Source organism: Centroberyx affinis, unplaced genomic scaffold (genome assembly GCF_046629955.1).
Source record: "Centroberyx affinis isolate AG114_WGS23_722 - 3 ecotype Tasmania unplaced genomic scaffold, CSIRO-AGI_Caff_v1 ptg000804l_1, whole genome shotgun sequence".
NCBI classification, from domain to species: Eukaryota; Metazoa; Chordata; class Actinopteri; order Beryciformes; family Berycidae; genus Centroberyx; species Centroberyx affinis.
Window position 1 is genome coordinate 432,894 of NW_027279407.1, and position 15,803 is coordinate 448,696.

General features: G+C 43.2%; 1 protein-coding gene across 1 annotated transcript in view; it reads right to left on the reverse strand.

Annotated features, from left to right (window-relative positions):
- Window positions 1-658: 658 nt before the first annotated feature.
- epha4b (eph receptor A4b) overlaps window positions 659-15,803 on the reverse strand; it is a 76,609-nt gene continuing 61,464 nt past the window's right edge. Inside the window, 6 exon segments of the mRNA XM_071520474.1 lie at window positions 659-792; window positions 957-1,097; window positions 2,889-3,082; window positions 3,715-3,864; window positions 5,739-5,948; window positions 9,478-9,539. Of these exon segments, the coding sequence (XP_071376575.1) occupies window positions 693-792; window positions 957-1,097; window positions 2,889-3,082; window positions 3,715-3,864; window positions 5,739-5,948; window positions 9,478-9,539 (857 nt within the window). The 3' untranslated portion in view covers window positions 659-692.

Genomic DNA, 15,803 nt, shown 5'->3' on the forward strand with positions numbered 1-15,803 from the left:
ATCACCCCACACATTCATGTCATTCGACGTCTTGGCTCGCTCAATGGCTTTCTGTATACAGAGAGCAGGGGGAGGGGCCGTACATGTACTAGGTATTAACTCCTAAGGTCCACCAATATAAACCTTACCACCAATACAAACGTTAGGTCCATCTCTACGGTTGTGGGACACACAGCCCATATAAACATATATCTACACATATACATATCTTCTGACCTCTTTAAGCTCTTCAAGGTGAAAACTCAAAAAACTATTCTCAAAAAAGAAAAATGACAGTAAAAACCAACTGTACACTTCACAGACAGTGATGATAATTATATTCTAATTTATTTTTTGTCATTCTTTTTATTAAGAATCTTTTTTTTCTTTTGTTTTGTTGAGCTGACATGATGTGAAATGGTCTCAGATGCTCTACATGTGGCCTGTTGGACACGTGTCTCTCTGTTGCTCTGTAATGGTGGTCGTGTTGCTGGGACTCTGAGTGCTAAAGCCGGTTGTGCCCATCGAGGATGGGGAGAATGGTGAAACTGCAAGAAGGTGAAGGAGCCAAGCGTCCATGTTGTCTCCGTCTCAGTGTCTCAAAATCAATGGAGGGAGCGCAGAGTATCCATTACGGCTCCATTTCAGTGGGGAATCTCTTAACGGGAGCGTCCATTTTGGCTCTGTCTCACTGTGTGTTTATGGGGAAACTGTTATACTTGGACGTGCGTCCCCTGGGTCTGCAGGCTCTGCACGCTGGACAGGATCTTCTTCTGGTGGCCTGCCAGAGTCACACCCATCTTACCCAACTCACTAGAACGAGGACAGAGCAAGTATAGACAAAACATATTTCAGTACTTAGACAATATCAGAGACACAATTTTTCAATTTGTTGTTTTACTTTTATTCTATTATTTCAAATTTTCATGGATGTCAATTGGAATGTAAGTATTTCATCCAACAGCCCCCCACCCTACCTGACACTGATGTAGAGGATGGAGTCCAAGGTGACATATCCAGCAGTGGAGAAGTTCTCCTTGTACTGGCCCATCTTGATGGCCTCCAGCCACTCGTCCACCGTGCTCACACTGAACTCTGGGGTGGATGGGTCCTGCCTGCTGGAAACAAAGCACACTCACTTACAACTCAATTTAGCGATCCACTCAGGAGGTGAAACTAACTGAAATTAGCTCAAGTTCTGTCACCTAGAGTGGCTAAATAACTGTTCTGGTGTTGGGCTGAGGTTAATTATCTGTGCTTAGAATTGCAATGAGATGTTGTGAAATTGCTTTTATCTGCTCAGTAGATTAGGGGCCTTGTGTGTGTACGCTCTGACCACCTCAGCTTCAGTTTCTATAGGCTAACTGTCTTTTGTAAAGGTGCTTAAAGCTTATTCCACATGTAGGCCTTGATTTACTAAAGGTTTGCTCTAGCAAATCAAATAGCAAATGAAAAATTGTGTTTTCTGATCTACAAACACAGCACACAGGGCATTTGCTCTTGAAAAAATGGGTCAGTTCTTTGTGCTTTTTCCTTATTGCATATGCATTTGTGGGATGTTCAAAAGCGAAAGTGCAAAATAGAAGGAGGACATTAGGGACGGAGACTGGCTGTTATCTGTTTATTTGCCCGTGGATTTCAAAAATTTACTTAACTTTTTATTAGGCCAAAAAATAATAACCTAGTTGGAATAAATGTCAACTTGGAATTGTAATTGAGTGTTACAATTTTAGGTTTGGGACATTTTGACTGTGGGCAAGAAAAGCGATAAGGTCTTTATTGCATTAATTTTTGTATTTGCTTTGTGGAGAAAACAACACTGTGCATGCTGACTTTTAATATTTAATTATAGGCTAATTATAATTATTATCTAAATATAATTAGTGTGAATAGTGTGAATTGAGTAAATGGGTAAGCCCGTTTATAAAAAATCTGCAGCACACTGAGTAGCCAGGTAACACTCATCCACAGTAATGGATCTGCATTTTGCCACACTGGGAATGGGAAGTTTATTTTGCACCAGCAACAAGACTGAAAATCACTGTTAAAAGAAAATTGCTAAAAACATAAATAGTAACGTAGTTCACTTAAACCTTAGACCTACTCATTAGTGACAGGTATGGTTAATGATTCATCCTCTGGAGGACCCCTGCAATGAGCACACAGGGGACTTTGCTTGTAGTAAACTATGCTTTGGTTCACTTTATATTTCCTTACTTGGAATTGTAATAAATGATCTGTGGCTCAGTAAATACCTTGCACATGCGGGACTAATTATGCCTGCACTTATATTTGCACTGCACCTCAAGTTTTGCCCAGTTTAGTAGTCTGTTAAGCAGAGCACCCTCCTCTCTCACTGAATTAAACACGGTGTCTGTGTTGTAGTGCTTCTCCAACTTCTGTCGCTTGGATTGGCTCAGTAACCTCTCTTGAGATTTGCTGGGATTTTTTCTTTGTGTTTATAATTTCTTTTGTTTGCTCTTGGCTGTAATGATGTTGAATGAAAAATTGAAGCATATTCAGCTATAGCACTCATTTATAAGTCTAAAATGTAAAATGTAAACATAATGATATCCCTATGGAAGTGTGCTACATCCAATACAGCTAGGGAGTTCTAAATGTCAGTAGTTTTTACTGAAACAGTCAAACCAAAAAAAAAAGATAAAAAATGTGATTTTACTGAAAAAAGATAATGACATTTTCTACTGACACTGAATGTAGATCTAAGGTCTTGATTATGTTTTCTACGGGCGCACCAGCCTATAATCTAATCCAGATCTGAAGACGATGATTCCATAGAGTAATTTATTATTTTTTTATTATAAAGAGATTTTCTCATTTAATCTCTGTGCATGTGACAGTGAGAGTGTTTAATTCATAGCTTTAATTCATAGCTTCCTTCCACTGACCATACTGAGCTGTTGGCCAGCTCTCTGAGACTGGCTGGGTTTCTGATCAGCTTGTCCAGGGTTGTGACAATCTGGCCGAACTTTGGCCTCTCGCTGCGCCCCTTCTCCCAGCAGTCCAGCATGAGCTGGTGCAGCACCACAGGACAGTCCATAGGAGCAGGCAGACGGTAGCCCTCATCTATTGCTTTGATCACCTACAGGAAGAAGAGAGAGGCAAAGATCAACTTTTATGATCTCCACAAGACAGGGAAAGGAAAATGTCCAGGAAAAGTCCCTTACATCTCTCAGAATTCTTCTATTCTGGATATTGAAAATGAAAGTATGGCTTTGGTCTCTTACAGACCATATGAAATGGCATCTTTACTTCCTTGATTTTATGTATTTCATGTTGAAACAGGATGTTGGGGCGGGACATAACACAGTGAAGAATCATTCAAAAGTCTAAACCATTTAAATATTAGTCTGGGAGAGGAAGGTTGAAGTTGGAATTTTTCATTTCATGGGGACTTAAAAGATGCAGGCATCGTAGAAGTGGCACTTTTTACTGCATGCACAACATTTAACAGTGCAGTTCTGCTGCACTACTGCTCCACCCCTGCGATGAACTGTTAGGATTCTTTTCTCTTTTGGGTGGCGTGAGGAATCATCTCACAACCAACCATTTGGGATGCAGAGAGTTTTGTTCTACATTCAGTTCGTCAATATTACAGAAAGTACAGACAGCGGCTGCTGCTTTGCTGACAAGATGAAGAGGGGCTTCTGTGATGGCGAACACTGTAATTGGAACATTATAGCACTTAGTTGTAAGCATGTGTGTGTGACTCACATCCTGGTTGGACATCTCCCAGTAGGGTCTCTCTCCGTATGACACCACCTCCCACATGACGATGCCGTAACTCCACACGTCACTGGCCGAGGTGAACTTTCTGTAAGCTATGGCCTCTGGAGCGGTCCATCTGATGGGGATCTTCCCTCCCTGTGAACAGTTAACAATATTATTAATACATATTCAGTTCTGGCATACTGGCATTGGTTTACTCTTTCTGTAATGGTTTAAATATATTAAAGGCCATTCTGTTTTATTTGTAGGATTCTGGCTTAGCACTATAATAAATCAAAATGAAGAGTAGAATTGACTAGACAAATTAAAAGACATTGGTTGTGGAGAAGCACAGCACAGCACTGCCATGTAGAGCAGGGCAGCTGGGACTATACACCAACTAGACAAAAACAGCATCGCTTTCCAACCACACGCTCACATCAGAGGGCTACTTCTGCTTCAGTCTCTGCTCTAGTCCTTGCACTCGTCTTTCTTCTGCCATCAATTCTCTTTCTTTCTTCTTCCATGCTGCCCCCCCGCCCTGCCTTTGTTGTCGATGCACAGATCAAAAGGGCTCTATACAGCCCACTGTATAGAAGCAATAGGCAGCAGACAGGGCATTAAGATGCCCCCACCTCCTCATACACACACAAACACAAACACACACACACACACACCGTCTCTCTATAGGGCTCAGTACAGCTTTTTAACATGCGGCAGCTGCCACTGCACCACCTAGCATTCCCCATCTCTGCTTGGTCAAAGTCAAATAAAAGACAAAGCTGCTGAGTCGCTAGGCACTGTACTTTTGTTTCCACCTCCCCCCACCTCTACCCCTCCTCTGTTTTTTTTTCTCTTAACTGCTCTCGCTGGGTTCTTTCCTCGGCTTTCACTTGCTGCTGCCTTCCCTTATTCTCTCTCTCTCTCTCTCTTTCTCCCTCAGCTTCCCTCGATCTCACTCTTATTCGATATCCACTCACTGACTCTTCCCCATCTCTCTCGGCCTCTCTCTCTCTCTCTTTCTCTCTCTCCCCTCATGCCTGCAGCTCTCCATCTAGGTCTCCCGACATCAGTGCGTATGTGTGTGTGATTGCTATAGAGCAGTCAGCGGCTGATACACTCCTCCCAGGGCAATGCTAATGCCATATTAAAAATAACATCCCCCAACACTTCCTATGAATATGAATAAAGCCATCTCCTTGTGGGCATTTTAGATGAGTTACTCCGCTGTGGTTTAATTCACTGACGTTTGGGTTTCTCCATTCTTGCAGTGCTGTGTGAGAGTGTGGTGGAGTTGCCAGAGCATTTTTTTGGTTTGGGTTTCTGGCAGAATAACAGTGGAGAGGAAGAGTTAGCTTTGCGTGTGTGCAGTGATTTTTAGGAATGTTTTTGCCAACAGTGTGTACAGTACACTTCTAGTCAAACGTTTGGACACACCTGATTGAATGTACTATGTTTTTCATTATCTTAAAGCCATTTTGATCTAAAGGCTTATGCTTAAATGCTTGAAATGTGTTTTTTAGACAAATATAAATAGTGAAGTTCATCCTATGTATGAATTTATTTCCAAAGCCTTTGTCGTTCCATCAAGGCAAAGGGCGGCTACTTTAAAGAATCTAAAATATAAGATAGTTTTCATCTGTTGAATGACTTGTTTTTGATCACTGCATAATTACATTTGTGTTATTTCATAGTTTTGATATCTTTACTATTATTCTAAAATGTGAAGAATTGTAAAAATAAAGAAAAATGTGGTGTGTCCAAACTTTTGACTGGTAGTGTATGTGTGTGTATGTCATCAGTGGTCTGTAGAAACCTCATACATCCAAACATTCAGCTTTTCAGAAAAAATGGCACATTTCTCCGTTGACTGGCGTGTATTTTTGTTGCACTTTGTAAAACAATACTAGGGTGATGCCTTTGTCCAAGCACTGGGGAAACATTTTGTACATGTGGGGTAATTGGGTGGATGATAACTGGAGATAACATTTATTCAGGACAGCGACAGCATGTGAGTGTGTGTGTCTTACCCTTGTAGTGTACGCAGCCTCCGGGTCGTCCTCCAGAACCCGACTCAGGCCGAAGTCAGACACCTTACACACCAGGTTGCTGTTAACCAGGATGTTTCGAGCCGCCAGGTCTCGGTGAACGTAGCTCATGTCTGACAGGTACTTCATACCCGAGGCGATGCCACGCAGCATGCCGACCAGCTGGATCACCGTGAACTGGCCGTCATGTTTCTGCGAACAAGGAGAGAGAGAGAAACACGGAGAGAGATGAACACACAGCGTGAACGCCGACATGAAGTGGCAGCAGCAGGGTGGCGGTGGTAGTGATTAGGGTGTAATGATTTTTCTTTTCCACAGTCAGAAAGGTGAATTTCTTCTTCTGGGGGATCAAAAGAGAATCACCAAAAAATAACCCGATTTGGATCTGACAGCGCAGACAAAACTTCCCTCTCTGGCGCTGACTGTGCGCCCCGGCAGCGCTCGCCAGATTTGAGATTTGAGATGTCTTTGGCAGAGAGAGCAGAGCCTGTTGATCGATGATGGTCCAGCTCACCTCTCTGTGCCAATTATTTTTGCCCTAGGCCAATGGTCCCCGTTAAAAACCTATCCATGTTATCAGTCACTCTCTCCCCTTTATGTCATCTCTCCCTCTCTCAGTCTCTCTGCTCTCTCCATCCATCTCCGTCTCTCCTCATTCTCTGGGAGGCAACTTCGTATTACTTTGATTCAGTCTCTCTCTCTCTCACTCCCTCTCTCTATCTATCTATCTTTCTCCCGTCATCTCTCTGCATCTGTACTGCCAGACCCCCCCTCACCCCTCCCCATCTCTCTCTCTCTCTCTCTCTCTCATTCCCTCTATCTTTCTCTCTCTCTCTCTCTCTCTCTCTCTCTCTCTCTCCCCCTCAGCAGCTGTGGAGTAAGTTAATTAGCCGGTGGTTTTGTGAGATGCTGATTGATTGGACTGTCTAACAAACCTACAGACTTCCTCTATCAATCTGCCCACCACACTGCATTGCCAGGAAGAAGAGGGAGGAAGGGAGGGCAGGGCAGGGAATGAGAGAGGAGACAAACGCAGGGGAAAGAGGTTAAGGCAAGGAGACGAGGGAGCAGAGAGAGAGAGAGAGGTGAAGAGGGGAGACAGTTGGAAGATGCAAATCCTGTCATATTTACAGGCACGTTTACTGATGTGCATTTCATATAAAAAAAAAAACTCAACTAAAAGTAAAGAGGAGAGGAGAGTCTAAATGAAGAGTGAAGGAATACATAGAAAGGAGAGAGAGAGAGAGAGAGAGAGAGAGAGAGAGAGCTACACTGGGAGAAAGATGGTTACAATAATACAGAAATAACAAATGGTTTTGTTATTTCTGAGGGAGTGCTTCTTAATAAATGACCAGCATAATCAAACACACATATGGTTGCATGGAGCATGCAGGGATGAGCTGTTACAACCGTAAAACTGATTCCATAATTATATTGACTCTTTAAGACCCTCATTACAATACACATCACACAACATGTATGTGTGTGTGTGTGTGTGTGTGTATCAGGAAATTTTGCTTTGGCTAGTTTTATCTGTCATGTCTCATTTTATTTTGCGTCAGTGTTGTGGATGGGATCGGTCTCCAGGGCTGCGACAACCTGTTTATCAGGGTGTATGTGAAATCCAATTTAGCGCCCCTCAACCGAACCAGTGCTCACCACTGCGAGTATGCACACGCATAAACACATCGCAACACAGTTTATTTCAAGGATGATAGTGTTTATCGTTACGACACAAAGTTTCAGCAACATCATCTTACACTCAAGCTAAAATAGCCCCACCAAATTTTGGTTCATATTTTATTAGATTCATACATCTCAAATATTATGTTCCTGTCATGTCTTCTGCATCTGGCATTAAATGAGTGTGTGCTTCATTATTTGTGTGTGTATAATTGGCATCGTAAGGAAAACAAATCAAGATTTCTCTTTGAAATAAAGTTGAATGCTTTGCGGCGGCGTTTTAAAAGACGGCTTGGAGAGTTAATGTGATGACATATTGAGTAACAGACTCTTCCAACTGCTTTCTTGTCATATTGTCCATTTCAATAACACAGCAAAATATCTCCACAATCTTCTTCTGAAAATGGGTTTCAGAGTTTCACTCATCCAAGTGGTGTACTACTACTGTAAATTTCATCCTGAAGCTTTAAGTTTGCCATTGTGTTTCTGGATAAACTCTGACCTAGAGTCAAAATCTGTTGAGGTATAGACAGTTTTTTCAAACACATTCTCTTTTTTCAGAGACTCAATCAGCATAATAGATATCTCTAAGATATTTCTGCTGACTATATTGCTATGGTCATGCATGTTAAAGCTGATTTCCTGCCTGCCATTTTTGTTTCTATAGCATTTGGAGTTGATTGTCCATGTTTTTTTCTCAGTCACTCCAATTCTGTCCAGGCAAGCGTCCATATGACCATTCCCAGCTTGTGGTGTTGTATTACATTTGAAATGGGCTGCTAATTATTGTATCCCCTAACTGAGCAATTATTAAATGCATGCACACCTCCAAACAGTTTGCATGCAAAGCAGTACGCCTTGTTTGTTTTCTTTGAGTACATTATCCAGTCACGTTCAACTCATTCCCCATTTGGACAATAAACAAGAACAGTCTGTTGCTTGTTTCTGTAATGTGGGCCCTCAGTGCATTTCACAGGTTAGTCATTTCAGTGGGTGGAGGCCAGTCTGATGGCTCAGAGTGATCGGGAATGTCTCTGCCTTCATCCACTGCCTGTCCTGTGGCTAAAGCGTCTTCAGCTTGACCTGTTCCTCACAATGTCTCAGATCTGCCCCTGTGCCAAAACACCAGCCTGGATTCCCACTCTGTTCTCCCTCAAATTCAAAAAAGACCTCACGTAATAATTTGCAGATAGGCTTACTTGTAGCTGGGATTGGTGTTACAATTGATTGGTTTCAATTTTGTGGTGAAATTCAAAAATCTTTTGGTCTGTGCTTTTGGTGCCCCTGTGATTTTGCAAACCATTGCATCACATATACTGTACTGCATACCCCCTTTCTGCACCACTGAGGCTGATACAGAGGTTAGGTGTGTGTGTGTCTGTGTGTAATGATTGTATCATGACCTGTGTAAATGTATATCTGGATTGCTTGCATGTTGAAGGGTAAAACAAACCAAAAGCTGAGACAATAGTGATTTCATCACTGTCTGTTAACTTCCCCCAACCACAAAAAAACACTAGTGGTTTATTTAGTAAAGATGTGTTGCTTTTTTGTGATGAAAAGACACAGATGTGTTGTCTCCAGCTGCACAAACAGACCTGTTAAGAAATAAGGTAGGCCTATGCTTTGTAACAGTGCATCCTGTCTGTGATTGCATAAAACTTTATCTCATACACCCCTCATGTGAATGTAGATCATGAGTATCTACCATTTGAAAAATGTGACACTCTTATAAAATGACTGATAGCACAAAGAAATTATGATCCTGTTTTCAATGATACTAACTTAAATCCTTGGTGGACTAAATTAACTTAAAAACTTGAAAAAAAACTTTTACAGACTGAATCCTCCAGATTTTAGAGATATTGAATGCCAAATATTTTTGGGACATGAATTCTGCAATTTCAAACAAGCTGACACGCTACAGCTGCATGGGACTTCACTTCTCACATGTTCTTTGTTAGAGGTTGCGGCCCAAACCTTGGGGGATGTGAGCGCTGCGCTCTTCCAGCTGAGCCAGGCAGCTGTGATGACTCACCTTGAGGAAAGTGTCCAGAGATCCGTTCTCCATGAACTCTGTGATGATCATCACTGGCTTACCTGCAGAGGGACACAACAACGCAGCTGTTAGTGAAGAATCACAGAGGATGACCAGCAAGAAAGACACAAAGAAGAAAGACATGAGGACAGAGGAGTAGTGGAGTCCACAGCTGTGACCAGCCTCTCTCTCTCTCCCTCTCTCTCTCTCTCTCTCTCTCTCTCTAGGGGACAGCATGGCATGTCGTCATCAGTCACAGTGACAGCTTCTAATCAGCCCTCTCCATAAACGCCAGGAGATAATTAGAATGGACCAATCCACCAGAATGTGTGTGTGTGTGTGTGTGTATGCGTGCGTGTGTATGTGTGAGTGTGTATGAGGGGGCCTCCTGAGATCTCATGAATACTAATCAGCCTCAAGGGGAAGGGGGTTATGGTGGGATCGGTATGCACCTGCACCTGCATATGTGTGTGCGTGTGTGCGTGTGTTTTTTTGTGTGTGTGGTGGTGAAGGGGCGGTTGACTGACAGGCTCCCTGCTCTATGGTCCCCTGCATGGCATCTGGTGGGGCTTACAAATGATTAACAAAGTACCTGCAATCACACACACACACACACATACACCAAAAACAGCAGTTGCCCCTGTTTTACAAGGTTCTCCCTAGGTACCACCCCCTACCGCCAGGCTTTGCCAATCACACACACACATGCACACCGTGCAGTTACAAATGATCGTGTGTGTGTGTGTGTTTGTGTGTGTGTGTGTGTGTGGCTGTGTCAGTTGTAATGAACAGGTCACATTTCCCCAATCAGGCCTCAGAGATGCTGGGAAAAAACCTCAGGGAGAGATAAAGACAGCGAGAGAGAGAGAGAGAGAGGGAGAGAAAGAGAGAGAGAGATGGAGGTAGAGACATAAGTATATAGAAAACTAAGGTGCACAGGCAGGGGGGTGAATGAAAAAATACAAATGAAAGAGAAAGTAAAGTGTACAAGAAAAAAAAGGGGGGGAAAGAACCAGAGGGATCTAAGAGGGGGGAGAGAGGAGGGTCAGGCTGGACGATTAACTGTGTTAGAGAAGGCAGGACGTGAATGAAAGACAGGAGAGACAGCAGGGTATAAATGAAAAGTGTTAGAGGTGCAGAGGATAGGACAAGACGGGAGAGGAGATAAGAAGGGAGGAGAGGAGAGGAGAGGAGAGGAAATGAGAGGAGAGGAGAGGGGAGGAGAGGAAAGGAGAGGAGGAAAGCTTGTCAGGGAAAGGCAGGAACAACACCACTGAGGCCTACAGTGAGATTGTAGGTAAAGACAGCAATACATCACCTTAAATGAATTCACTATCTCACTGCAGCACACACACACACACACACACACACACACACAAACACAGTCGCCGGGTCTCTGGTGGTGGTGTCTTCTTTGACAGTAACATTAGTCTCAGGGATAAAAGTGAAAGAGAATTGGATTTTCTTCTGCTGGGGGTGAGGACTGCTGGTCACATTTATCACCACACGGGGCCTGTGTTGTGTTTGTGTGTGTGTGTGTGTGTGTGTGTGTGTGCGTGCGTGCGTGTGTGTGTGTGTGTTTGTGTGTACCAGAGCATGGCAAGCAGGGAGGCACAGCACTGTGATGACCACCTGATTTCAGCTCTGACCAGAAGTGGAAAACGTGTGTGTGTGTGTGTGTGTGTCACTGCTCTATCAAACAGACAGATAAAAGAGTTGATGGGATTTATCCTGACTGAAAGGAGGTCTAAGTCTTCACAGCCTTCCATCCACCTAGAAGTATGTGTGTGTGTGTGTGGACATACATATGTGAGTTCAACTGGGTCTGGGATTATATAGCCTATGTGTGCACAAGTGTCTGCGAGTGTATGTATGTTATTGTGTGTTTGTCTACATGTGTATCCATACAGAACAGAGAGGCATACACACACCTGAATGCCATATTCTATAAAGTAGACAGCCATGAAATGGAAAAGAGCCATAAAAAACTACCTCTGAAAACCAATTACGTGTTGCGAGTGCAGATTTATATATGTATGTGTGTATGTGTGTGCGCGTTTGTGTGTGTGTGTGTGTGTGTGTGTGTGTGTGTGCACATGTGTAAGCCTATGACTGAAGGAGAATTACCTTCCGGCCCACAGCGTTAGATGCAGTCAAGAGAGAAGCACAATGAAACACATTCATCCTGTTGTATCTGCATAGTATATCATCTGAGCCTGGCATGCACAGCCATAGTCGCAAACAAGCACACACACACACACACACACACACACACACTAATCCCTTGCTATCTCTAGCCATCATCTGGACACCCGCCAAGCAGAATTATCCCTGCAACTCTGCAAGATAACAGAGGTTACCAATAAAACCAACCACATACACACATAAACGCCCCCCGCAAACACAAACACAAACACACACACACACACACACACTCTCTGTTTGCATATTAGCTCATCAGTCTCTTTCAGTCAGGTGCACAAGAGCCAGCACACACACACACACACACACACACACACACACACACTCGATGATACAATGAATCCCTTTGACTCGGTCTTGAGACTAGCTCACATGGCTCCCACATTTTAAACACACATTGGCAGGACGGAGCCTCTCCAGCTGAACACGTTGCTCCCCTCTTCCCCTCTCTGCCAAACATCCACAAGCACTCCTCAATTTCTTCCTGAAAGCACATAATTAACTAATCACATTCACATTCAGAAAAAATTATTTCCTTTCATTGCCTTGAAAAGTAACTCAGCCATTTGCTTAGCTAAAAACACCTCCCAATGTACGTGTGTGTGTGTGTGTGTGTGTGTGTGTGTGTGTGTGTGTGTGTGGATTGGGTATTGATGTTCTGCCAGGTGGGAGTGGGTTGTGAAATGGATCCATGAGGAGTTTGCTGTTTTTTACAGCTCTTCATTAAGTGAAACTAGAAAGTGTGCCTCCAGTATTGCCTCTCTCATCTTCAATATGCTGCTGGGCTCATCTAGGCCTTGTGCGTGAATCTGTGTAAACCTGTGTGTGTGTGTGTGTGTGTGTGTGTGTGTGTGGTGTGAATGAAGGTGATAGAGACTATATACATCTGGACAATTACATTATGAGAGGCTATTCTGTGTGTGTGTGTGTATGTGTGTGTGGTGTGAATGAAAGTGATAGAGACTGTATACATCTGGACAATTACATTATAAGAGGCTATTTGTGTGTGTGCCAGTGGGGTGCATTACCGCATTATTGAATGAGCCGGCCCTAGGTACAAACGAGAAAATGAAATAACTGCTGTATTGATTAATGTTAAGGGGGCTGAACTAAATGATACAATGCTTTTAACATAGGACAGATCTCTGTTCTTGGAAGCGCCGGGTAGGGTGTGGAGAAAGAGAGAGACAGAAACTCAATAACCTTATCTCCTCTCTCTCCTCTCTTCACCTCTCCTCCCCCCCTCTTCGCTTTCTCATCTCCGCTCATTTCCTCACGTTTGTCTCCCCTCCATCTCTCTTCTGGTCTGTCCGCTCCTCTATGCCGTAAAATCTCTTCGCCCATCTCTCCCGTCGCCCTCATTTGTTCTCAAGCCCCATCTCCTCTCATTTCCTCACTCTTGTATCCTATCTCATCCATCCCCTCTTTCCTCCAGCCCGCACCCCTCTTCACCTTTTCTCCCCCCCCCCCTTCCCCTTTCTCCTCTCGCCTTCCTCATTCGTATCCGCTGTCCAATCTCCCAATCTGCATACATATTCAAAACCTGAATAATTTCAAACATACTGACGGGGAAACATTTAAACACTCATTGTTCTGCACACAAAGGCACACAGTTAAAACTAATCACTAGTTTCTTCAAACAGAAGGCAGCTAGAAAAGGAAGTGCGTGTGCGGTTTTAGCCGGTCTTAGCAGCACCTTTGTAGAGTGTGTTTTGGTTTGTGAATGTGTGTGTGTGTGTGTCTGTGTGTGTGTGCGTGTGTATGTACGCGATGTGTGCAGATGAGATGGGACTCGGTAATTGAGGGTTTTCCAAATGAGCCGATTGTTGCAGCGATTGTAAAACACATAAAGGACGGATGGATAAAATGAGGGACAGGGGAGATGAAGGGAAGATAAGGAGATGAAGGGAGGGAGGGAAGGAGGGGGTAGATTGCTGCACTTTTCTGATGTGTAGAGAGACAGATAGAGAAAAGAAAGGTCTATTTTTTTCTCCTTTTCCGCATGTGGTGTGCTCATTAGCATGACAATAGCAACAATCAGGCGACAGACAGCAGAGTAGGGTTATTAGAGTGGCACACGGCAGGGGCTGAAGGCTCACAAGGTTTTAAACAGAGAGAACACACACACACACACACACACACACACACACAGCAATGGATAAAACTGGAAAATGCAGACAGACTGCACCAGGCACACATAAATATATGCAAAATACAAAAGTGTTGAAACCAAAATAACTACAACCACTACTACTTCTTTTACTACCACTACTACTATCATCACTAACACCACCACTACTAATTTGCAACAATACTAACTGCTACTGCTACTGCTACTACTACTACTATCATGCTGCCAGTATTAATTCTAGTACTACAATCACAACTACTACAACTACTACTTGTTCTACAATATCAAGAACACCTGCTAGTACGACTACTAGTAGTATGTACTGAAGTAGTACTGATACTACTACTACTAGTAATATTACTGATACTACTAGTATCATGCTACTACTACTACTACTACTACCACTACTAGTAATATTACTGTTATTGTTACTACTACTGCTAGTATTACTGCTACTACTACTAGCAGTAGTATTGTTGCTATTACTACTACTTATATTACCACTTCTACTACTTGTACTATTGTTACCACTACTACTACTACTACTGCTGCTATTAATATTAGTGCTACTGCTACTATTCCTACTAGCAGCAACTACTCCTACTCCTCCTACCATTACTACAGCTACTACTACTACTCCTATTACTTCTATTACTGCTGCTCAACGCCAACGCACGCACCTGAGCCCAGTGCAGTCGGGGTCAACTTGCCTGATTAGACTGAGGGAGGTATGAAGGGACCAGCTGGTGCTGGAGAAAAAGGCCTGGAGGAGTTATTGACCCGACTCAACTCTCAACCCCCCTCACACACACGTATCCACCCTGGGCTGTGACCTGTGAAATTACCGTTCAGCTAGTGAGATTTGTTTTTGAGGGGCTCTATCAGTTTCTCAATGTGCCGTGAAGACAGGTGAGTAGAGAAACACATAGAAACGCAGTACAAAGGCAGACACACACACACACACATACACACACAAACATTGTTTTTTATTCACAGCATACAGCGAAGTGAAGTAATTAAGAAAACATTACAACATACTGCAGTGTTGAGGTTAACTGCTTATCTAGCCCACACTATTGCTATTACACTGTTTCAACTGTCATTTGTGCTATTGTTGAATGTCACAAATTTTTCCAGGCTTTGGCATTAATTCTTGAAAAATCCAACAAATATATTCTGATATTTCTATTGTGTCTTTGTGTCACTGAAAAAAAAAGCACCATAATTACATGTCTGCCTGTCGAGAAAAAAAGCACATTCGACTTAGTTTGTTAATACTTCTACAAACCGCTTCAACCCTGCTAACCAAGGGTCACAATTAACATCCAGCTTTACTAAGAGAGGGGGAGAGAGAATGACAGAGAAAGAGGAAATGAATAAGAAATGCAGAGAGGTCTCATTCTTAATATGCATGCTGCTGAATATTCATGACGCTAAAAAACACATCCAATTAAGTCTATGAATTATTAATATTCATGATAAAAGCCTATGCATATGCATTTGCTCTTTTGTTGTTGGCCTAAGTGCCACTGAGCACCGGTGTGCGATGGACTGAAGAGCTTTGTGTGTGTTTGTGACAGAGGGAGAGAGGGGAAGAGAGGAGGCTTATTTGTCTGCCTGGATGTTTACCATTCGCTCTCTTTGTACCCACTGCCTCCCTCTTCCCTCCGCTTGTCTGCAGATCTCTCACACACATCAACCAAACAAGGTGTCAGACCCAAAGAAGAGCAGGAACATGAACGGGCAGGGACAGAGAAGAAGAAGAGACTGGGATCGAGTGAGAGAGACGGAGAGCAAGATAGGGAGAGAGAGAAGGGGGGATTGAATGAGAAGATGAGATACTGTGATTGAGAGAGAGAAAGAAAGCGAGCGAGAGGTATAGGGAGAGCAAGTGAATGAGAGGATAAGAGGGAGAGGGACTGTGATTGAGCGATAACGGTGATAACGGATCAGCTGTCTATCTCGCTGAACCAGGTCTGCGTGTGTATCTCAC